The sequence below is a fragment of the Castor canadensis genome, chromosome 6 (genome assembly GCF_047511655.1).
Source record: "Castor canadensis chromosome 6, mCasCan1.hap1v2, whole genome shotgun sequence".
Classification (NCBI taxonomy): domain Eukaryota; kingdom Metazoa; phylum Chordata; class Mammalia; order Rodentia; family Castoridae; genus Castor; species Castor canadensis.
This window is the reverse complement of record NC_133391.1, coordinates 168,658,059-168,683,488: the sequence shown is the minus strand read 5'-3', so window position 1 is coordinate 168,683,488 and position 25,430 is coordinate 168,658,059. Positions and strand designations below refer to the sequence as shown.

The following is a 25,430-nucleotide window of genomic DNA, read 5'->3' as shown; positions in this document are numbered from 1 at the left end:
GATTAAATCAATTCAACTTTATAGATGAGTACATCTACATTCATTTCCATGTGAATTACCAAGTTAGTCTTACCAATGGTCAAGATGCTTGGAGCCAGTGGGAGGTGGGAGGAGGTGGAGAAATGGTGAAGAAGGGTGAATATGGTACAAATACTGTGTACACATGCATGTAAATACAATAATGATATCTGCTAAAATTATTCCAGGAATGGGGGTAAGGGGAGAATGAAGGAGAGTGGTGGAGGGGATGAATTCAACTATAATATATTTGATATATTATAAGAACAATGTACACCCAACCAACACAACAATAAAAAAAAGAGAGACAGAAAATGTTAGAGAAAGAAGATGCCCCAGGGCATGGAGTGAAAGCAATCCTCTGCTATGTGACCATTCCAAATTACGTCATAGAGTGTGACTTGGTGCCTTGCTCCTTACTAGGTTGATTTCCTTTAGGGTAAAGTCTGTCTCGACCCCTCCATCACTTAGCATAATGCTTGGTGTGGGGAAGAGCTGTTAGAAGACCATTGTAGACTGAATCAGTTAATCAATTTGCAAAAGTATCTCAAGGGATGATAATTTTTAACAAATGCCAGGGATGTTTGGGAAATATTCTTGTCCAGTCCAAAGGTGAACTGTTTTTGGATCATGTTGTGCTAACAGAGGGAATCTTCAACTCCAAAATTGTTCCTTTCCATGTTGGAAGATTGTGTGACTATACAAGTATTGGTCCAGGAGCTGTCTAGGAAGGGAGGACAAAGGGCTGGAACTTTGCAGGCTCAGTGGGAGAGGGGCCCTGTCCCTGAGCTCTCTGCTCTGGTTAGTGTAACAAATTGTCCTGGACTGGTACTGGGTGCCTTGTAAGCAATAGAAATTTATGTCCCACACCTTGGTAGTTGGAAGTTGGTTCAAGGACTGGACACAGGCTCGTGGGGCTCTGTTGAGGGCCTTATTTTCAGTTTCACACTGTAGACTTCTCACTGTGACACCGTATGGAGCAAGGAGCAGCCAGCCTTCTCTAAGTCCTCTTTTAAAAGGGCACTAATACCACTCATGAGGGCTCTGTCCTCATGACCTAGTCACCTCCCAAAGGTCCCATCTCCCAAGAACATCACCTAAAAATTTGGGAAGCACAAATGTTTAGACCACAACATCAGCTTATCTCCTTGTAACTTTCTTTTCTTCTACATATGTCACATAAATTAGGCCTCTTTGATCTCCCCCAACTTTTGGTTCTCTTTAACTCACATAGGTCTGTTTGGGGTTTCCTTTCTGCCTGTTGGCAGTGTACTCTGGGCATCACAGTATTCGTTGTGCCTTTCTTTCACTCAGAAACCACAATCCCAAGGGTTTGAACCACTGGTGAATCTATTTTGTCCCATTTTCTGAGTGTTTAAGGTAGGAAGGTAAAGCCAGCTCCTCCCCCTGCAGTTTGGCCTTTTCAGGGAATGCACTATTTCTGGCTGGGAGTGAGAGTCCAAGGAGGACATGTGGAACAGACACAGGAAGCTAAGGAATCTACAGAGTTCTTTACTCAGTCAGACTGTTGGGGTATCTTCTCACTGTTTCTCCTGGCTCTCTAATGAGTGATGATGAGTCACTGATTTCTTTCCTGTGAGTCCTACGAGGCATTTGGCAGAGGCTTGGTTCCTGGGTTTCAGTTCCTGTGCCTGGAATCTTCCCCTCTTGTCTGTTTCACCAGCCCTTGCAACACTCCTTGAACATCTCCTTTGCTCCATGATCAGCCAGAGTCAGCCAATGTTATTTGAAAGACTGTCTTTGTTATGCTATCATTTGACTTTCAACATTAAATTATCACTATTTCAATATTAAATTATAACATCAGTAAGTTATCACTGAAGATGTGGCCAGAAAGTAGAGTATCATTTTATCAAATAAAGAAAAGCTAAATTTAAACAGTTGCTTCCAAGTAGTTCAAAGTCCCCACTTGGATGCCAACTGTGAAGGTCACAGGCTAAGGCCAAAATGAGCACATTAATTATTCTAGGTCTTATCTCTTCCTGTGGCCAACTGTAATAATTTTTCCATATGAAGTAAAAACTTTTTTCGTATAGTGATCATTCTTGGATATTTTAATAACCTGTGTCAGTACTATACAAATCATATTTTCTGAACATATTTCTAGGCTTCATCATCATTTTCATAGGTGGATACTTACTATCAAAGAATAAGATGTGTCAAAGACAGTTACACACACAAAAAAAGAATAAGATGTGTTGATAAATGATTCCTCTTGTAAGAGATTTGAAATCAGCGTCTAGGTTCATTCATTTTATAACTCTTCGAACACATGCCACTGTGCTTGCTGTTTATTCTTTTAAAAGGTGAAATGCCTGGGGTAGTACAGAGATCAGGACTACTTTTATGGATAAATGTGTGTCTTTTTATTTCTTTTTGATGGTACTAGGGTTGAACTCAGGGCCTCCCACTTGCTAGGAAGGTGCTCTACCACTTGAGCCACTCTGCCAGCCTTGGACTAGCCCTGAACCACTGATCTCCACCTCCTAAGTAGCTAGGATGTAGATGTGAGCCACCATACCCAGTAATGTGAATCTTTTTAAAAAACATTTTTATTAGCATATAATAGTTGCACAGACTGATACACTGTGACATTTACATATGTGCTTATAATGCATCTTAGATTCACTCCCTCCATCATTCTCCCTCTACCCTCCCCCCTTAGAATAATTTTAACAGGTTTCCTCATTCTATTTTCATACATGAATACAAATTCATTCACCATGTTTACCCTCCTTAGTCCTTTCCTTATTCCCTCCATTAATACCAACCTCTGGACAAGACTGTTTTACCTTCTTGTCCTTCATTTTATAAAGTGTGTATTGATAGTTCAGGGGGTTTTGCTGTGGTATTTCACACATGTATATATCATACCTTGATCAGATTAATGCCCCCATTACTTTCTCTATTGCCCTGCTCCCCTATTCAACAGCTTACAGTGCATTGCATTGTCTTATCTTCACACACAAATATAATGTTTCAACATTTCTCTCTCTCTCTCTCTCTCTATATATATACATATATATATGTAAATGACCATGTATTTATGTATGTATACACATATATGTGATCATGTATGTATTCATGTGTACAATCATCTTAAAGGTCCAGCTTCCACATACAAGGGAACACATGCACTCTTTGACTTTTTTTAGTCTGGTTTACTTTACTTAACATGATGTTCTCTGGTTCCATCCATTTACCTGAAAACAATGTAATTTCATTCTTCTTTATGGCTGAATAATAGTCCATTTTGTATATATATCACATTTCTTAATCCATTCATCAGTAGTGGGACATCTGGGCTGTTTCTAAAGCTTGGCTCTTGTGAATAATGCTGCAATTAACATTGGTGTGCCAGTGTCAATCTTTTGAAATGTGTGGGGAGTGGTGACTTAAAGTGGAAACCCCATTAGTCTCTAAGGGGAGTGTCAGTTGAGCCAGCTGGAAGAGAAGCAGCTCCCAGGAGTCAGCTAGAGATGTGGACACAGACAATAGAACAATGCTGTTTTAAGTCAGATTGGCCCCTTATCTTCTCTGTGGAAAATAACCTATTCCCAGTCTGTAACAGAAAGCATATCACTTGGAGTTTGTAGTGGAGTTGCTTAGAGTAGAAGTGTGTATTCAAATGTCTGAATGGTACACTTCTCTCAACACCAAGAACTACTTGCTGAGATTTTTATGGAGAGGCAAAGAGCTACTTTGTTGTGCAAACCTTTGAAACAGAGTGAGAGAGGATGAAAAAGTAATCAGCCAGCAAACCAATGGATGTGCTATGAGCCTCACAGGGAAGACATTGAGCTAGCTGTTGTTCATCCTTGCAAGAAAGTTTGAGGGTGTTTTAAAATAATGTCTAAATTCAAAACCATTACAGCAAGAAGCGAAAGCTTCATTGAACTTCACTGCTGTAAAAAGCAAAAACAGTAGCTATCAGAGAATAAACCTGCTGGAAGGGACCTTGGAAGTCCCTCTAATTCAATACTCTTATTCTGCCGATGGGGGAATTTGAGGCCCAGACAAGAAAATGACCTGCCAAAAGTCACTTTAGATAATAAGAGAGTGCTGGGGACTGAATGTGTATGCCCTTCCCAAACTCATTTGCTGAATTAGGACCCGTAGGAGATGATTAAGTCATGACAGAGGCTCACGAATGGGATTAGTGCCTACGTGTATTTTATGAAGTTGCAACAAAATTCCTAAGACCAGGCAATTTCTTAATAATAGAAGTTTATTTGGCTCATAGTTTTGGAGTCAGGGAAGTCCAGGAGAATGGAGCTGACACCTGTCTCGCATCGGGTGAGAGACTTCTTTCTGCTTGGCACAAGGCATCACAGGTCAAAATAGAGCAAGCGTGCTGTCTTGAGTCTGTCTTCTTACAAAAGCCACATGGGGAGGGAGGCTCCACCCCATGACCTCATCTAACCCTAATTACCTTCCAAAGGTCCCTTCTCTTTGTACCATCACCATATGAATTTGGGAGTTAAGTTTGCAACTCTTGACATTTGACAGATACATTGAAACCATAGCAGTGCCTCCTAAAGGATACCCCAGAAGGAGGACACAGTGAGAAGACAGCCGTCTACGAGCCACGTTGCAGACCCCTCATCGGACACTGAATCTGCTGGTGCCTGCATGTTAGACAGTGTGAAAGTGAACTATGAACTGCGTCTCTCCCCAACTTATCTGTTGAATTAGGAGATAGGTAGGACCTAGTGTCCAGAACTGTGAGAAATAAATGTTTGTTGTTTAAGACAATCAGCCTATGGAATGTTTGTGAGAGCAGCCCAAACAGACTTAAGAGAGTTTCGGTTCAGAAGCCTACTTGAAAGGACAGAGCTGTTAAGCCAGGAACAAGTGACTCACCCTTGGAATCCTAGCTACCTGGGAGGCTGATATCAGAAGGAGTGTAGTTCCAGGCCAGCCCAGACAAAAAAGTTCATGAGACTTCATCTCGACAGAAAAGAGTTGGGTGTGGTGACATGACCCAGTCATCCCAGCTACAAAGGAAGCTGGTCTAGGCAAAACAGTGAGGCCCTATTTCAAAAATAACCCAAGCCCACTCTTCCTAGTGACTGGTGGTTACTGGCAGTCCCTGGTGTTTCTTGGTTTATGGCTGTAGCACTCCAATCCCGCCTCCATCTTCACACGGCCTTCCCCATGTCCCTGTCTCATCTCTCTTACAAAGTCAGGCTCCTTGGAATTAGGGCCCACACTCATCTAGTATTACCTCATCTTCTGTCCTTATTATGTCTGTAGAGATCTGTTTCCAAATAAGGCCACCTTCTGGGCTTCTGACTAGACATAGTTTTAGAGTGTATGGGGAAACTATTCAACTCAGGATGCAAAGTGAAACCACCTCATTACCACACTTCTCATATTCTGGTGTTGGGATTACAGGCCTGCACCACCATGCCTGTCTAGTTTATGTTTGAGATGACAGGATCATGAGGCAAAGCCAGACCGATACCTCTGAATCTGTTTCCTGCCACTGTCCCTGAAACTGAGTGATGATTACAAGTGCGTTGAACAATGACACGAATCCAGATGGTCACATCTGGTCTTTATCTTTCAACGTAGATTTTGGGAGCCTTGAGATAACATGTAAGAGCTTTGCTGCCTGATGCATCCCTTCTGGAGTGACTGTGGAGGACCTCAGAGGACACCTACACAGTTGCAGCTGTTCCTGCCCAGCTCCTTGATCTTCCCAGCCCAAGTGCTCGACTTCAAAGTAACTGTGCCTTTAAAGTGATTCCAGCCTTCATTCTCAGCCTCCTCAGTTGGATTTGAAAGAGCAGAGCTGAGTTGTCCCCATGAAGCCTAGTCCAGATCACAAATTCTGGAACAATGTTTGGAGCAATTTGTTCCAGAGCAATAGATAATCAGAATGGGTCTAGTTCAGATGGTGTGTGTGTGTGTGTGGTTTTAGCTGTCTTTGGTAATTGAGTCAGTGGTATTGTAACAGTTTTTCCTCTTATGTAGATTAGCTCAAGTAGTTTGCATACAGTTTTAACATGGCCAGTGACTTATGTTTAATTCACATGGCCTGTTCACTTTCTTCTGCCCTATGCTTCAGCTGTTTGATTGTCTTGTAGGTGTCTGCTGTCAACTATAACATGAAGACTCCTTGTAGCCATTAGGAAATAGGCACCTGGCTCTTCTACTGAATGCATGACTAAGGGAAGCTGTGGCAAATGTGTGGACACCCTTTTAACATGAGCTTCTAATAAAAATGTAGCATCAGCTCCACCAAGGGTGAGCCTTTAGGTAGACAACATATAGGTGAAATGAGAAGTAACCAGGCATGATGGAAGATGGAGGCTAAGGGTGGAAGTCTAGAAAAGAAATCCATGGCAACAAGTTTCTGAGCCAGCAGGCACTGGTATGTAGGATGTAGCCTGAACAGCCTTCTCTTTAATCCTTGCTGAGCTAAGGATTCAATTTGGCCCCTGCTGCACTGTAGGGACATCAGGTACTGAGTAAAGGGACCCTGAGGAGTCACACTTTTCTCTCCCTATGGCCTCTTTCCTTGGCAGACTTTTGAACATGTTTTGCACTGAAAAGCCTTAATTTTATGTCCCACTGCAAAATTTGTTAGCTATGTGATATCATTACATTTACTCCTTTTATTTCAAAAATGGGACTGAATCTAATAGGAGCTTTCTTGGTAGAAAGCAGGACAAGGAGAGTAAGTATTAAAACACCACAAAGCTATTAAATGATGTACAAACACAAGGCTGTTGTTGAACTGTTTACAGGAACATGGGCTGCATTCCTCCTGGGTTGCAAACTTACTCAAGTGCCCCAAGTAAATGGGTCTTCACTGTTTGTGATCTTCTAAGGCCAGAGTTGTACCCTAACTGTGGGCCCAGTGCCCAGCTTCCTACTCATCTCACCTGCTGCAGGAAGTGCTCTCAAAGGCTCTCCATGGTCTGCAAATTACCATGTTCAAAGATCACTTCTAAACTATGTTCTCTGTGCCCACCAGTGGCAATTGCTATTCTCTTCAGGCAAATGCCCTTACTCCCCTGGTTCTGATAACACTGCACTGCTCTCTGCCTTCCTCACTCCACTTGCGTTCTCCTTTAGTGTCCTTTGCAACATCCCAGTGCTTCCCCAGGTCACCACCCTGGGACTGTCTTCTCTCCTTATCATCTTTCTCAACTCTGAACCCCAGAGGGACAATGGTCAGTGCTACATCTCCAGTTCAAAGTCCCAGCCACAGTAGCCGCCACACTCTCCCAGTTATACGTCAGCATCAGTAACGTCACAGGTCTGAACAGAGTAGATTTTCTTTGTTAGAAAGTTTCCTCTTCCTTCCTAAGGATGGAAGATTTTCTACTTCTGAGGAGTAGCCTGGTAATCCAGACTCACATCACAGAGTGAGCTCTGTGTGTCCAAGTGGTAGCCAACTGCTACTTATTTACACATACAATATTGCACTTGAGTTTTGTTATCTGCCATTCTCCTAGCTCAAACCCTCAGGTGTTTTCTGGATCATCGTTCTTTAACATTCCTATGAATCACCTGGGCCTCCTATGCAGATGCCGATTCTGATGCGGAAAGGCCAGGGTGGGAGTTACTTGGAGTGAAGTGGTTCTAGATTATTATAATAGCCATAATTCTCGTAGTGTGGTTCCCAGACCAGCAACCTTACTATCATGTGGGAACTGGTTAGAAATGCAGATTCGTGGCCAGTTCTAGCTCTACCTAATCAGGAACTCTGGGTTTGAACAAGCCTTCTGTGTAATGTGTTCCAGGTGATTCTGATGCATGACCCATTCATTGGTCTACATCTTACAGCCACTACCCCAGGATCTTTATAAAGATAATGCAAAAAGTTGTCAATATTTCCATCATATAGCTTTCTAGGGCCTCAAACTTTGCCTCCAGCTGACTGCTTTTTCTCTTCACCCTTATCGGTTCCTAATTTTAAAGTGAAAATTATTGCATGTTGTTCCCTGTCCATTCCTGCATTTCCTACATTTTTTCCTTTGTTCGCATTTCTTTTTACCTAAATGCCTCCATCATTGCTCACCAGAAGCCTGTCCATTCTTTAAGTTCTAGGCAAACACTGAGCCCTCTGTGCTGTGTTCCTCGGTTGCCCAGCTAGGAGTGTATCTTTTCCCCTTCCGTGCCACAACACACTTAGCACATTGTGTGTGGCACTGAACTACAGCAGTGATTCTTGACAGGGGCCGATTTTGCACTCCTCTCCAGGGGACATTTGGTGATATCTGAAGAGAGCGTTGATGGTCACCACTGAATGTGGTGATGCTGCAGTGATTGAATGGGTAGAAGCCAGGGACACCAATAAGTGTCTGTAAAGTGCAGAACAGCATCTCCATGCCTCATCCAAATAAAAAAGTTATCTAGTCAAAAAGTTGGTAGCACATCGGTTGAGAAAGCTTGCGGTTGAGTGGCTATGTAGCTTTTATTTTCTGGAACAGATTGTTGCCAGCCCCACCCTGGAGTTTTATGTCTTTTGTTCTAGTGCAGAGAAGGCTTTTGTCTTCATCTTACTAAGGAATTGAGCAACCAAATATTGTAGAGGTTTAAAGAATTCCATTGTCTTACCATGGCCCAAACTCTACTTAAAATTCATGTTCACCATGTCATAGTGCTTATGGAGGTGGGAGTAGGTTTTAAGGCTTCTTAATCCTCCATAGCTGATGAGATTTACTTATTGTTTCTGTGAAGACACTGAGGGTCAGATGGCTGCTTTGGCAGTTCAGAACTGAGTATTTACATCAGGGCATGGAATGGAAAACTTCGTCTGGAATGAAGTAGGCATGGGTCCACCACTTAAGAGTGTCAAAGTCATTGTGAGGCAATGAAAGTCTTGTCTCTCCACTTGGTAAGGCTAAGAGCAACCCAGTATATCCTAGATTCTCCTGGCTATTTAATTCTGCTGGTTACAAGATTATATGTTTCAAGGTGTGGCGGTGATGTTCACATGGTTTTCCACACACCATGATGTCATGGAGAGCCTGATATGCCATGCACCACAGGAAGGAAATTGTTTCTAAGAGCTGACCCAAACCCTAGGAACCCAAAGTCCAGTTTTCTTATTAAGGACTCCAGTATGTGTTGACTTGTAGAAAACCCTTGGGATAAACCAAACTGAGAAATATTCAATTTCCAGAGGTAACCAGACTTTCATCATAAACTCCCCATACCCTGGCTGAGTGTGGGTAGTACCTGGTCCCCAAAGGCACGATGAGGGAAAAATACCCGAGTCCCTCACGTGAAGCATGATAAGGAAAGTCTATGAAGAGCTTGGAGTCAGTGTAGGTTTGATTTTGCCCCTAAGCAAGTTGTAAAATATGTTTTGGTTTTAGAGATTAGGGATTGTAGAGACCAGGGTTAGGAGGCTGATGATGGAGTGATCAGGTTGGTCTTGATTTATTCGGTGCTCGCCATGAGTTTCGTCCTGTTATCCTGACCACTGTCTGGAACGGAAGTGGACAGGTGCTAAGCAGAGCAGTAGGGTTCAGCAGGCCACTTTCCCCCAGAACGTGCTGTGGGGTGTCAGCAGGCTCTGCACTGTGATGTGTCAGGCATCTAATATACCAAGGGTTCAATAATTGCTTGACTTATTTTCTCTCTGTGTCATCCACACATTGCAGGGTAGCCTTGGGTTTTGAGTTAAAGGTTAGCTGGCAGTCTCACTGTGAAGATGAGTGGATGGTCTGGGGTTTCCACATTTGGCTGGTAAGAAATCTAGGCATCCTGGAGAAACACCCCATGTTTCCTCAGGCAAGGTCTATGTTAGATCCCTCACACCTGTATGAGAACACTGAGGGTCTTTAGACAGCCAAAGCCCACACCTCAGAGGCACAGTTCTCAGAAGCAAGGGGACAGCATCAGACAGTAAAGAGAAGTCAGATACAAGACAGACCAAACACATTTAGGTTCTTAGTGCCTTTTTTTCCTACTGAGTTTAAACACTGCTTTTTATTTAAAGGCAGTTTTCCATCTTGTAAGTTTTATTAAATGAAATGCATGATCATTGACTCACCTGCACCTAGGTTAGCACCAATTATGATGTGATACCCTAATTCTTATAAAGTGATATTTTATCCATGATGGTTTTTAAGGATTAAAAAAGCATTGATGTGTGGTATTAAGCCAGATGTGGTGGTACACACCTGTAATCCCAGCTGCTCTGGAGACAGAGGCCTGGGAAAAGTTAGCAACTCCTATTCTCAAAAAAAAAAAAAAAAAAAAAAGAGAGAGAAAAAAGGACTGGAGAGGTGGCTCAAGTGGTACAGTACTTGCCTAACACATGCAAGCCCCTAGGTTCAATCCCCAGCATCACCAAAAAAAAAAAAAAAAAGTGTAATATGAAAATTCAAGCAGTAGTAAAAGATCTTATTTTTAATGTTATTATTCATAATGGTGTCTCTGGCGATCAGCACTCTCAAGGACAAAATATGTGTCTGTTTTTCATCCATAATGTCTGTTTTTTGCATCCTATTAAGTGCACTGGGTGTGTTTATTATCTACTGTAGGACTGAAGGGAAAAAGAATTTTCTAATTTTCCCCCTTTTCCTCTGATAAAGTCCATTCCCATCTCAGTAGGTGACCCAGGGTCTGGAGGTTTTTGAGGACCTTATAGGGGCTATTGGAGGAAGGGGTTTACTTGGCTATCAGCATAGCAAAAGCAAAACCAACCAAAGGTTTCTGTCACTTGGGTCTTTTAGTCAATATATACATGTGACAAGTGATAAATCACCTGTGACCAACTTCTTCACCAAGGAAGCCTGTGGGAGCTTCAGGCCAGTTTACATTTTTCTTCCCTTCCTCCCCTTTTTCTTTTTCGCTCTCTACCTATCTTCTCTGTGTGTATATACAAAAAGATAACTTGAATAATTATGAAAACATTAAAATTTCTTTTTCCTACATTTACCCCTGATGCCCGAGGCTCCTGGATGAATTAGTTGCTCACAGCCTGGCACAATGTGCCCTCAAATAATAGATAGCAAAGACATCCTTGGTCTTCAAGAGTTGCTAATATTGACCATGCACTGAAACTCAATACCACAAAGAAAATTGCAAGTTCTTCCTAGGAGAAGGACTCTCTTAGCACATGCACTAATTTTCCCCTGTACAATGCCAAGTAAGGAGTGTGTCCTATTGTCCACTTTTGGAAAGGTGAAGCCAGCTACTAGGTTATTTTAGGTTGTGTCTATGTTACACTCTCTGTCTTGATGAACTTGATTTTTTCATTCTATGACACATTTGAGGTGCACTGTGCTCCATGCTACATACTTATCTCTCTAGAAGGGCGGGAGCATTTCTTTGAAGGGACCCCAAAACATGGAATGTTTTAGTAAACAAAGCAACAAGGTCCAATTTGTATGTGATTTGCAGAAACATTATATGTAAATTTCTGACTACTGTTCTATTCTTGAAATTAACTTTTTGTTTTAAAAAATAAGCATGAATAAAGTATACTGACTGTTAAATTTAAAGAAAGAACCATTCCTTTTAGGCTTTGAGCTGAGTTAGACTACATAGACAGAAGGGCAGTAAGTTTCAAAGGAAGATGGCAGCCAATTTCTTTCATTATTTATTTTTTTTATTTTTTTCCAAGAACAGTTAACATTTACAGGCACCTATTGGCCTCAGTCACTTGCATCTAAAGAGCAAAGCTAATTTACCCACAGCCCATGTTCTTTGAAATGGTTAGTCTTATTTCTTAGTTCTGTTAACCTAGTCTAACGTTAGTTTCAAGTTCAGTTTTAATCATCTAGTCCATAATTGACTACTGCTCTCTGCCACATAAACAAAAAAGTTTGGGGGGGGTTGTGGGGAATAAGGTGAGCAGTTTACATTTTCTGTGGATACTTCAAGTAATTGGCCCCAAAGTGAAACTATTGAGTTGGCCATGGTTTATTGTGTTCTGAGGGCATAAAACGTGGAAGGAAATTGACCTGCAGGAAGAGTTGGTATCCAAGAATGTGTGAATGTGTGAAAATCCTATAACTTCACCTCAACTGGCCTTATATCCTGAGTCACTAGATGGTCAGACGATACAGTACAAAAAGAATGAACTGATGTACATTGATTCTAAAACCCCAAAACAAACTTCATACAAGATGAACAGCAAATGAAATCGCCTCTATCAAAACAAAATCTCACACAGGTCATTTTTCTATGTACACGGACATACACACACTCACACACAGACACACAAGCAAGAATGTGTATTTTGTAAGTTAGACCCTTGGAAACAGACATTCTTAGCAAATATGGATGACAGATCAATTGTAATTTATTTTCTTTTAACACTGTATCATCATAAAGAAAACTGGTATAAATGAAAAACTATTTCAAATATCTACATCTAAAATTGTAGGCAGTGAAAAAGCACTTTGTTGACAAGGAGAGTGGAATGACGTATGTTAGTTGTCAGAAACTGCTGGATGCCTTGTTTAGTTGCCACAAACAAATTCACATATCAGAACGAACAATACTGCTAAATATTCTTTTTTCCTGGTTTTTTTTTTTTTTTTTTGTTAAAACATACTGGGAGGGAAAAAAAAGAAAAGAAAAACTGGAAATCCATACATCTTTCAAAAGTTTGAAATTGAAGCAATATTTAGAACCATAGATGAGGAAACACGGCGGCATTGGTGTAATATACACAATGCACTTTTCTTCTTTAATCTGTAATGTACATCAAATACTTTACAACGATGCATTAACAAAAGGCAAGAAACATCTTGCTGTACAGAGGAACCCCAATGCAACTGGAAGCCTAGAGTCACACGGATGAAGAGCGTAAAGAAAGCGTGAGAAGCCGTCCCCCATAAAGTGTGTAAACTATTCTGCATCTTGTGCTTAGCGATAACCTCCACCCCGCCACCCTGCCCGTCTGCCTCCTCTCTCCTTCCTTCACCCACATTCAGTATAAAGCACTTTAAAACGCTACAGCTCAAACTAGAAAGGTGTTGCACATTGTATTTAGGATCGCTTTAGCTTTCTACTGATATCCAAGTTAACTTTCAATTTCATTTAGCTTTCTAAAATAGCTCTGCATATTTCCTTACTGGTTATCACAGCCTTCCTACGGAACAGGCTTTAACAAACTAAATTTGCAGGGAAAAAAGAAAAGAAAACAAATGTCGTGTGGTTTGCATGCACATGCACTGTTCCGTTGGACATCTTGCCACCAGCAGCTCACACCCAGGAGTCGGGCGAGGCCGGGTAGTGGCTCGTTTCATAGTTCAGTTCACTGTAGGGTCGGGCAGCCGAGTAGAAGTCCACGTAGTTGCCTGTGGACTTGAGGCCCAGGTGCATGGTGTACTCGCTGGCTGGAGGCCGGTGGTGGACCTGATCCTCGAAGAAGGACTCGTCGTAATTTCTCGTGGAATTCTGAAATGGCTGGTAGGTCTCGTAGTCTTTCCTGCTGGGCTCCTGGGGGACAGGCTGTGCTGAAACCTGTGGGGGAGGGAAAAGCCACATGGCCACATGGGTTAGCAGGTTCCTTGGTCAGCAGGCCCCTGACCTGCCCTCAGACAGAGAGGGCTAGGCCCGCCCCAGGCATGCTCGAATGCTGCCAACTGCTGTTGCCTTTCTTAGTTTTGGTTGTATGTGGTTATGAGGTATGGTGTGATGTTTGATGCCGTGTGTCATGATCAAATCAAGAAAATTAGCATTTCCCTTTCCTTGAGCATAAACTTATCATTTCCTTGTGTTGGGAGTCTTCAAATCCCCTTCTTCAAGTTCTCCGTAAAAATGAATAAAACCATTGTGAGTAAGTCTTGCTACTGTGCTGCAGAACGAACACAAGAGCTACTCTTCTCCTCTAGCTGGGGTGTGGTACTCGTTATCACCTTCCCTCGTCTCTAGTGACACTATTCCCCTCTTTACTTCTATGAAATCAACTGTGCTAGCTTCCATGTGTGAGTTAGAACAGTGACACTTGTCCTTCTGTCACACAGCTTACTTCACTGGACGTAGGTTCTTCAGTCCCGTCCATGCTGCCACAATTGACAGGATCTCATTCCTTTCTGGGGCTGATAGTGTGTATACATATGTGACACTTTTAAAACTTGGTTCCTGATCCTCAAGCCATCATGATATGTAATCTTTCACTTTATTAGTACTGTGGTCAAATATACATAACATAAAATTGGCCATCTAAACCATGTTGAGGTTACAGCTCGTGGCATCAGGCACATTCACAGTGCCATATGAGCATCAGTACCACTCATCTCCACTGTTTCATCATCCTAAATAGGAAGTCTGCACACATGAACTTGATGCTCTGTTGCTCACTCCCAGCCCCTGGGAAGAGCTGTTCTACACTCTGTCTGAATGTACTTGCCCACCCTAGGATCCTCATATGCAGTAGTTGTCCTTTCACTCAGGATAATGTTTTCATGGTTCATCCATGTTGTTGCATTTGTTCTTTTTAAAGACTGAGTGGTACTGATGAATGGATTAAGAAAATGTGGTATCTCTACACAATGGAATTTTATGCAGCCATGAAGAAGAACGAAATGTTATCATTCGCTGGTAAATGGATGGAATTGGAGAACATCATTCTGAGTGAGGTTAGCCTGGCCCAAAAGACCAAAAATCGTGTGTTCTCCCTCATATGTGGACATTAGATCAAGGGCAAACACAACAAGGGGATTGGACTTTGAGCACATGATAAAAGCAAAAGCACACAAGGGAGGAGTGAGGATAGGTAAGACACCTAAAAAACTAGCTAGCATTTGTTGCCCTTAACGCAGAGAAACTAAAGCAGATACCTTAAAAGCAACTGTGGCCAATAGGAAAAGGGGACCAGGAACTAGAGAAAAGGTGAGATCAAAAAGAATTAACCCAGAAGGTAACACACACGCACAGGAAATTAATGTGAGTCAATGCCCTGTTAGCTATCCTTATCTCAACCAGCAAAACCTCTTGTTCCTTCCTATTATTGCCTATACTCTCTCTTCAACAAAATTAGAGATAAGGGCAAAATAGTTTCTGCCGGGTAGTGAGGGGGTGGGGGGGGAGAGGGAGGGGGTGGAGTGGTGGTAAGGGCGGGGGTGGGGGCAAGGGGAGAAATGACCCAAGCATTGTATGCACATATGAATAAAAAAGAAAGACTGAGTGGTATTCCCTTCTATGGGCATACCACATTTTATTTACCCATTCTCTGTTGATTTGGTACTTGGGTTGATTCTACCTTTCGGTTATTGGATTCCAGTATCTATTTGAATCCCTGTTTTTGGTTCTTTCTGGTATATACCTAGCAGTGGATCAGATGGTAATTCCGTGTTTAACCTTTCAAGGAGCCACCAAACTGTTTACCATACCAGCTGCAACATTTTATTAGATAACCTTTTTGGATTAAAGAGGTGTAGACTAGGAGCTATAGAATACAGGTAGTTTATTTTCATCTTTTCTGGATTTTTCATATCATGCTTATGTGCTGCAATCTCAAACAGCCTGAGAATGTACAGGGGCCTAACGATCACACAGATGTCCTGCTGTCAGCATGCTTCCGGTCCCCATGTGCACGTCTGAGGGAAGATTGAGGCTTTCCTGTCTGTGGGCCACCCCATTACACCTGCTTAGGTGAATAAGGTCTTGGGCAGAGATTCTGCACTCTGGAGGAGCAAAACTTTTTCTGAATTGATGCAATTAAGAATTGATAGAACCTAAGAATGCTATGGGATTCTGAAGCCTTAGATGAAGGGGAGGGAGTCTTCAGAACTGTCTGGTGTCCCCAGCCTTCCTCAATGTTCCCCAAACTTGTCCTCTGTGGTTTACTGTCTGATGTAGGGTCCCAGGCACATTTGAGGGATCACAGGAGCCTTCAGGACTTCAGGATACACAAAGGCAAGAACGAGTTCCTTTTGCTTGGCTCAGCAACAATAAGACAAAGGCACCTGTGGGCTGATAATCTATTTAGTGGCATGGGAGCTGAGCAACCCTTTCCCTTCTGATGGCCGTGAGGTTCCTACCCAAGTACCTGACCCTGAACCGTGAGCAGAACCTCCCACGGCATGGGGTGAGGGGAACAGCCAGTGCACATCTGGATGCACAGAGCTCTGCTAATGTGTGGTAACTGGAAGGTGGTCTAGGGTGGATTATAAAACACTTTTAAAGAAATACAGTTTGACCACTTTCCAGAAGACTCAGTATTCTCTATTAATTTAACTAGGGTTCAGCATGGAAGCATCCTCTGGATATTGGTCTTTAGTTAATAGGTAATGATTTGTAATTAGCACGGTGTGTGTGAATGAATGCCACTAATAGCCTGCATATCATTCTTCTCTCAAGTAAGCAAAACTAATTCTTTTATATGTAATTGATTTACACTAGCAATCAACCTGTTCTTCAAAGAAGCAGCGACTTTGTCACAGCAGCTGTCCTGTATGCCCACATTTCTAGCTAGTGGTGGCTGAGCAAATGAGATTTCTGTCTACCTGCAAAAGCCCAAATGTGCATAGAGCACAAATCTTTGTTAGAGCCTGGGGATGACAGGAACATTTGGAATTAACCTGTAACATCTGCCGAGAGCAGGTCTGCGTACTTCAGGCACAGGTGGGGTGCCTGTCCCATCGTGTGAAGAGCTGTGTGCTCCTTGGCACTTTTCCACTCCAGCCCTGTGCTGCTGTTGAAGTGCAGAGCACACAAAGGAGTCCAGTAGGGAGGTCTGGGAAACTTTCTCCTATTTCAGTAGGCTCCATATTCAACATTTAACAAATCCTTCTTTGTTTACTCCTCAAAGGGTCATAAATGTATGTGTTTGTATGTAAGTTCATGTGTGTCTGACTTCGTACTCATCCATCCATCCAATTTCCACTTTATAGGTGAAGAAATTGAAGCTCAAAATAGCTAAGCAACTTCTTCAAGATGTCGTGATGAGTGGTGCAGTGGAGCCTGAATTTGAGCCCATGTCTAGCTGACCCTAAGGCTCATGTTCTCTCCATACTAGCATAGTCGTAGAAGGCCATGGTGGTCACACCCTAGAGGTGGACTTCACTAATTGACTGCAGGTTCTATGGGAAGAAAGGAGGTCAGCAGCAGAAGGGGAAGTCACTCAAGGATATGGTTCTCCTGTATGGCTGCTGCTTTCATTTTTCTGGACACCTTGTTTCAAATAGCTTTACTGTTGTAATGTTCTTTCTGGTTGGTAGACATTTTGGAGGTAGGCATGAGTCTCTTACCTTCTCCACTTCACCTGTATTGTCTTTGAAATTCCACATCAACCCCTTCTAAGGTTTAGGACCTCCTGTTCTGAGTGGTGTATACACAAATCCCCTAGGGTGGGTGGTGATGGCACAGTGGGGTTTGGCAGAACTGAATTATAACTCGCTTTCTGGTCTGGTGGCATGAATGTTGGCTGGTGAAATCGATGATGGAGGAATGTTGGCTGCAGTTTATAGTTTACTCTGAGGGAATATCTGAAAGTGGTAAAAATTTAGCATCTAAAATGCCCCCAGATAAAAGTCCTTCCTATAGAAGAGCTCAAAATAAATCCATTTAAAAAATTTCATAATTTCCATAAACCTCTGAAGGAAGCAGAATGATGTTCTATGCAGCAGTGGATATTTCTACACTCAGTATCTGCTGTGGTCTAGATCAACCCTGGCATAGTCAGGGTGTCTGAGACTGTTTCTGGCTTTGTTTTAAGCCAGCGTCCTTTCTGGGAAGGTAGCTGTGCCCAGCTGGCTCCTGAAGGGATTACTGGGGTCCACATGCTTTGTGCTTCTCCTGTGACTCCTATTCCTATAAAGTCATCTTTGCTGAACTTTCCCTCAGTAGTAGAATGTTTAATCCAAATTATGAAGGATCCTTCTAAAAGATATTCCAACTCTGTGAGCATGACTACAGACTTCTTTATATTTTCTTCTCACCAAGTTTTCTAGTGCTGTAGAAAGATTCATGTGCTGGAGTTTGATAATCAGCATAGTGGTGTTGAGGTGGTGGAACCTGTAAGAGGAGGGGCCTCATGGGAAGTGATTGGGCCATGGAGGTACCTTGGAAGAGATTCACAGTGCTTCCAGGAAGTCACATGGGTAATGCCAGAGCTAGCCCAGCTACTTTTCCCTGCAGTCACAGGAAGCATGGCTCACAGCTAATGTCTCTACCCTACACTCATCCAAGCTTCTAGTGCTGGTGCCTCATTCTCAGCTATTATAATCTTTTGCCTTTTCTTGGGGATTCCACCTGGAACTCCTTTCCTTCAGTGTATCACTTTTTCTATAAGCTTTCTCCTCTGTGGAGCTCTCAAGGCCCTACTGGTGACTGACACCCAGAAGGCTAGAGTGCTCAGCAGAGGGTGAGTTTTGACCCTGAAACTAAATGGACCACAGAGCATCACTCCTGGTTTAATTGTTCAGGCTGCATTAGAGAGGTTGATTCCTTTTCATTAATGATTATTACTTTATTCAGAGTTTCCATTTCTTCTTGAGTCAATGTTTGCAATTTATCTGTTTCTAGAAAATTTTTTGTTCCATTAATTTTCAAATTTATTGATATAAGCCATTTAATTCATTCATTAAAAAATAAAAATAAGCTATTCAGACTGCAAAGTTGTGAAGTCACTTTTGTCTTACAAAAGCTCCCCAAATGAAAGCATTCCATCTAAAATGGCCAGTCATGTCTGTTCTAGACTCCAAACATGGACGAATCCAAATCATGTTGCTGTTTACAAGCTTATCTCTAGGACGACCCACTGGGACAGCACCAAAACAGCTTCTCTTTTGAATGGTTAGGAGGGTTGTATTTTTTTTTTTTTGTAGTGGAATTTGCAGAGTTTATTTTATTTATACTTTTCTATTTCCCAAACTTTCTACAACAGACATTTTTAATTTAAAAAATAATTTTAAACACTTTTCTTCAAATTCCAGTTTTCTTAATTTCTCACACCAATCTACTTTTCAATTTCCTCAAGATTTCCCAAACATAGCTGTTCTTCACAAGATATTCTTCTTCCTGGGCCACAGTATCTATCCAACTTCCCAGCAAGAGTTCATAGAATTAGGGAAACACATATGCCAAGCATTCCACTCCCATGTGGAATGGGTTTCACTCCCATTCTCACAAAAGCAGTATGTACATCTGGGTATCATGGTACATTCCTGTAATCCCTGCTGCTCACGAGATGAGGCAGGAAGATTATGCATTTCAGGCTGGCCTGGGCAAAGATAGCAAGACCCTGTCTCAAAACAAAAACAAAAACAGAAGGGCTGTGTAGCTCAAGTGTAGAGCCCTTGCCTACATGCAGTAGTAGGCCTTAGACGTGTGTCAGTGTGCGTGCATGTCTGGTATTGGGAATAGAACTCAGGACTTGAGCTTGCTAGGCAAGAGCTCTAAGGAGGGTTGTATTTTTTAAGTCCCCAAGAGGGAAAGCTCTAAATAAAGATAAAGTTTATTCCAACAACAAAATCAACTATAACTTTCCCCTTCTCTTCAAATTCATTGGAGTATTGTCCTTGGAAGGTTTGTAGGTGGGATTTAAAAAACTCCTTTTGGTGGACATTTTAAAATGTTGCTTGATGTTAGAGTAGGATGAAAAGTCTAATCACCCACTTCCCTTTGCTACTCCCACTCAGAGAATAATGGTAGCACTAAGCATGACCACAGGCCACAGGTCTGTCCCCAGCCTCCCAGTTGTGGATGGATGGAGGTACAGGGCTTGTCCTCATTGTGGTCACTTGCAGAAGCATTCAGCTGAGATGCTGGAGTTTGGTCCTTTACCCTGAGCCTAAGTACAGTGTGGGGAAGGCTGGCAAAGCTACACTAGGCTGGGCTTAGTCTTCAGGCCAGGGTGTTCTCTTAATGCATTAACCCTAATTTGCATGACTGCTCAGAATATTCTTAAGACTGGGCCCCTTTCAATCACTGTGACTGTCGCTTAAATCTAGATAGCAGGCAGTCTTCTGGGGTCCACTGTAGCCACAGTGTGTCAGGCCAATGCCCCCAGGGCCATACCAGGGTGTGTTTGTGTTGCCAAAGACAGTGAGATTCCAGGGAGGGGAAGACCGGTATGGAGTGTGTTGATGCTGGTGGATGAGCTCCTCTTTACTGGGAACTAAAGGCTAATGTGACTCTCTTAGGTGCAAAGCTGGGATCCCATTACTTCTCCATCAGTCTCTTTAAGAGCTGGAACTCTTTGCTCACTGCACCCACCGCATTTCATGGTACTTACTAGGAGAAAAATAGTTGGCTTCTATAAATGGAGTTGGCATCTCTCCTATACTTTATTTCTATTCCCCTTTATGTTTGGGCAGCATATTGGCCTGTGAATAGTGGGGGTGGGAGGGAACCCTGGTGACCTCCTTTCTAGTGTTCATGACCTAGTTTATTTATTCATTGCCTTCTTTGCTTTTAGCAAAGACCAGAAATGAGGGGAGGCTAATTAGCTGTTAGCAATGTGTCAGGCAGGCTGTGTGGCACCTTTGCAGTCACCAGAGGGTCACAAAGAATGCCAGATGTTGTTCAGAGTGGTAGCACGTGGACTGGAAAACTGAGGTTTTGAGGCCAACTCCAATACTGACTATTATGTTCCTGCTGATGGTTGATTAGAAGAAAAATCATTGAAGGTGGAAGGAGGTTTAGTGTTCTCCTCTCCTTCCCTTAGAATGGTCCCACCTGCGGGAGGGGGTAAACGTGGATCTGAAGGGTGTTGAGATGTATTCCAAAACAACTCCTTTCTTTCCATATTTTTCTTCTTCTGGTTATTGCAATTAGGTACACAGCTTTGGGGTTTATGTTCTCCATAGAACTTAGTGTGGCAGGGATGTAAGGCATCAGCAGCAACCAGTCCTGGTGACAGTTATTAGCAAGCAGCTACGGGGAGTCAGTCTTGCTCTGATGCCCGCCATGGGAGGAAGAGAAATACAAGGCTGTGTATCAACAAGAGGCAAAGGCTGTAGCTCTTTGCTTCTATAGTTCCCTCAGAAGCACAGAGAAGATGAACCTTCAAAGAATGCTGAGTAAAACACACGCCTGCATGCACCATGTATGTTCACACACAGACTTAGATTGCAGATCAGTTGTGTGTCTACTGTTCAGTAGCCCTCAAACTGGAGGGGCCTCTTGTTAAAACACAGCTCTGCTGCAGAAAAGTTTGGGTGGGTCAGAGCCAGGACTGAGCAGAGTCCCTACTGCACTTGTAACAAGCTCCCAGGTGCTCCCCCAACTAGACTGAGTAGCCGGACATGCTGGATGTATTTGTTTAGCTGTTTATAGTGAACAGTGATGGTTCCATGCTATTGGTAACATTACATATAATGAAAGCTTCCTTCCCAATGAAATGGGTTCCAGGAGCTACTCAATTCCTGCCCAGTCTTAGAGAATTTTGCTTTATGAACTGGTGTCTTATACTGGTCTATTTGGGGATTTCTTTTAGCTTTAGCTTTACACCTGTAATACTCTGTTTTTTATTTCTATAATAAAATACCCGAGACTTTCTTTATAAGGATAGCCTTATAAAGAACAGAGGTTTACTTATGTCAGTTTTGGAGGTTCAAAAGCATGGTGTTTGCTTTGGCTTAACTGTGGTGAGGACCTAATGGCAGATGGTATGACAGTGGTAAGAGAAAGAGAAAGAGAGATCACCTAGAGAGACAGGAAACTAATGAGAGGGACGCACACTGCTGATAACAGCTCCCACTTGAGAGAACTAACTCCAGGTCCCATGAGAACAACCTCAATCACATCCGAGGGCAATATCCCCAATGCCTTTCCACGAGGCCCCATAGTTTACAGATCCCACTTCCTCAACATCACACATCGAGGACAAATCTTCCAACACATGAGCCCTTGGGGATAAACCACATCCAAACCACAGCAGCACCACAGTGGAAAACTTACTTTCTACCACTGAATCAGATGTGGAGTAACAGTGACACCAAGGCTTGTCCTGAAATCCAGGCCGTTATAAGGATTGCTACCTCCACCCATGTGTGTTCTGTGGCAGGTGGGAGAGTAGCAGGGGGCTTTTTTTTTTTTTTTTTCAGTTCTCAACAAATATGAGATAGAAGTTAATTTTTTAAATTCCAGGTTATTCACCCATGTCAGATGGAAACATGAACGCAAACTTGTTGCATCTGCTTTACCTGGTTGTGTTTGATGTCTTCAGTGGGTGCACCATACGAATTCCTATACAAAGTTGAAATACCAGTGTTTTGAGCTAAAAGCAACAGGAAAACAAAAGTATTAGCAAAGCAAGACAGTTTCAAGTGAGGAATAGTGGTTATTGAGGCAAGTTCTTGCCCTGACAAAGTGTGGTGTCTTGTGGACCGTTCCAAGTGGAGACAATTCTTTGGTTCTGCACAGCATTTTCTATACAGAGTTTTGGCAAGAAGAACAGTTGTTTTACAAACTCCCTGCAACCTATCAGCTCCTTCTAATCACTTTCACTTCACAGACAGGGTCAGGACAGCTGCAGCACACAGACGGTCATCTTGCAGGTTTTATTACATTCTTCTCTGGTAAAAACTGGTGGATAATGAAAGCCTGTCACCTGTACTGAGCATGCAGGAGTCTGTATCAGCAGCTTAGTTTTTAGTGGAGAACAACAAGAATAAAATTTCTAATTTGATCTCACAGAACTGCTTGGTCATCTTTCAGACAGTTTATTTCTCAATGGACCAAAGGCCCAGCAGAGAGGCCACCTAAATGTCCCTCGTTGTGTCTAGAGGGTTGTGACTTTGGAATCCTGTAAGGCATAGAGACAGGAGTCCCCACTCTGTCTTCTGGCCCACATGGGGTCAGGGGAAAGGAAGAGAGGCCCCTCACTTTCCACCTCTTCCCTCAGAGACAAGGCCACTGTGGACACTGGGTCAGCAAGGTTTAAGTTCACACCACTCATGATTAGTACCTGAAGGCCTACCATAGTAGCTGTGCGGTAAAACTCTTGGAAATTTTTGCTTAGGAAGTGAGGCTGAGAGCCTATTTTCAATTTTAAAGAGCACTCTACTATACTGTCTGGTTGAATGCACCTTGTTCCTGTCTTTGTCTTATCACAGAAACCACCATTCTCTCTCCTGGACAACTGAATCTTCCTTTAGGGCCCAACTTCCTGTCTGCCCAGCTCTGCTCCTCCATTCTTCCTGTTCTGGAGGGAGTGCTGTGTTATACAGATTGGATTGTGTCACTTTCAATGCCCTTCACACTGGGATTGCTTTCCATTATGGCCTCAAGGCTCTGCACCATCTGGCCTCTGCCTGACATTCAGCAGAACTTCTCTTTCCTCTTCTCTTGTTATGGAGCCCTGCCACACTGGCCCTCTTTCCTCTATTGACGGAGCCAAGTTCGTGTGGCTTCAGGGAGATTGTACTTGCCAGTCTTTCTCCCCGGAACTTGCTCCCCTCGGACTCTGGACTGACTGCCTTCTTATTGGTGATTAGGTCAGCTCTGGTGTCTCCACCTTGTCCACAGGAGATAAAGTCACCCTTCCTACCTGGCTCCCTGTCTCATTGCTCTGTTCAGTCTCTCCATCCTACTCAACATCGTGTGATTTTATCTTTGCATTTTTGGGGGTAGAACTTTTTACACTACTATAGTCTTGACCTCCCTCGCTGTTATCTTCATGGCTTTTGAGCTAAAGATATATCTACTGGAAGTTCTTTCCTCAGCTCTCCAGCCCACTTACCTGTTTAAAGGAGACTGTGGTTAATGGTTGTGCTTGAACTACCCCCTTGGATGCATGAAACAGAGGTGTTCAAGGATGCGCTGCCCTGGTACATCTGAGCTAAGAGTGGATTCATAGAGAAATGCCTTTCCTTTTTGTATCATCCCCTAAGTGATCCAGTTTCCAACTGAATCAACATACTGAAGATTTGAGAAGATTTAAAAGGTAGAAGAGACACACTGACAATAACACAGAGGCCATCAGGTAAAAAGGTATTTGGGAGGCTCAGAGAGGAGTGTGAAGTCCCCAGGTAAACTTAAAAGTCAGGCTGGGTAGCCAGCAGCCACACAGCTCTGTCCTGAGGTGAGTTTCTGTACACTAGAGGTCCATGACCATGAGGACTGCTGTCTAAGTCCAGCATGCCTGAATGAACAGTTGACTTTGGCTTTCTGAGATCCCTCAGTGGCAGAAAAATACTGAAGAGAGAAGATGTCACTTAAGCCAGAAAATGAATCCAGTAAAGGAAGGAAGGGGGATGCTTGGGTTAAAAACTTAAAAGGATCAGAATTTTTCAGTGTCAAGTACAGGAGATGACAGCACAGGAAAGCACCAGGTTTTCCACAGCAGAAAACCTTTCCCGGGTGCAGAATGGCAGGATGTCTCTGATGCCCTAGAACGAAGGAATGTGGAGGAATTTCAGATATCTTCCAATACAGTGAACATTGTGTGTCCCTCGGATTTAGCCTTAAATAAGAAAAAAAAAATGTTGTTTTTGATACAAAGGCCACAAAAAAATCTGATTTTATAAGTAAAGCTTAAATGATGGGTGCTTGCCAAAGAGCTCTGGAGCAGAGGCTGGCAACTCATCCTTTCTATTCCTACCTGAGTAGGCTGGGATCTTAATTCACACTCATGTGAGGGTCAAATACCACTACCAGACTCACTACCACACCATAACTAGCCTTATCACCAAAACTACCACCTGGACCAAACCTCTACCATCTCCAAACTCACCAACACCTTCACCCCTGCCATCAACACCCTCACTAACACTTTTACTTCCTCCATTGACACCCTACCAATACCTCTGCCATCACTAGGCTCTCCAATTCCTTCACCTCCTCCACTGATACCCCACCAACACATAAACCTCCACATTACCACCCTCTCTAACACCTTCACTGTGACCCTCACCAACACTTTCACCTCTATCATGACCCTAACCAACACCTTCACCTCTACCATTGCCAGACTTGTAAGACCTACATCTTGGACACTGCCATCCTCACTACCACCCCCACCATCCTCATTACCAATATACCTCACCATTATCACTGTCTCTAAGCCACCACCACCACCATCACCACCGTTTTACCTCATCACCATCACCACCATCACCATCATCACCATTGCTGTGATAATAACAACTAGCTGCTATATAGCACTTATTGGTTTAAGAGGACTTTCTTATATAAACATGTTCAATGAAAATTTCAATGTTTTTCTAGGCTTACTACAGAGTGATAGTATAATTTTGTACATTTTAAAGTAATTTAGAGCAAAGCTGTTTAAGCTTCAAAATAAGCTCGAATAATTCCATACATCTCAACACTGAAGTTGTCAAGATCCCTGCCATTTCCTAGGAAGACTGAACATCAGAAACATATTAGATTTTATGTTTTATTTTATCATGTGTATAGGACATAATCATGCACTAGTGAAACTTCCAATAGAAACACATACTTCAAAGCCTTCTGAATGATTCTACTAGGCCACAGAGTTAAAGAGCATCACTCAA

At 42.7% G+C, this 25,430-nt stretch overlaps 1 protein-coding gene across 7 annotated transcripts in view; it reads right to left on the bottom strand.

Moving 5' to 3' along the window:
- Nucleotides 1–12,298: 12,298 nt before the first annotated feature.
- Nucleotides 12,299–25,430, bottom strand: part of Ctnnd2 (catenin delta 2) — an 858,282-nt gene continuing 845,150 nt past the window's right edge. For all 7 annotated transcript variants that reach the window (XM_074077729.1, XM_074077725.1, XM_074077730.1 and 4 more), the window contains 2 exons: nucleotides 22,116–22,189; nucleotides 12,299–13,485 (listed from right to left, as the gene is read on the bottom strand). In XM_074077729.1, coding sequence (XP_073933830.1) covers nucleotides 13,225–13,485; nucleotides 22,116–22,189 — 335 coding nt within the window. In that variant the 3' untranslated portion in view covers nucleotides 12,299–13,224. The remainder of the gene's footprint in view (nucleotides 13,486–22,115; nucleotides 22,190–25,430) is intronic.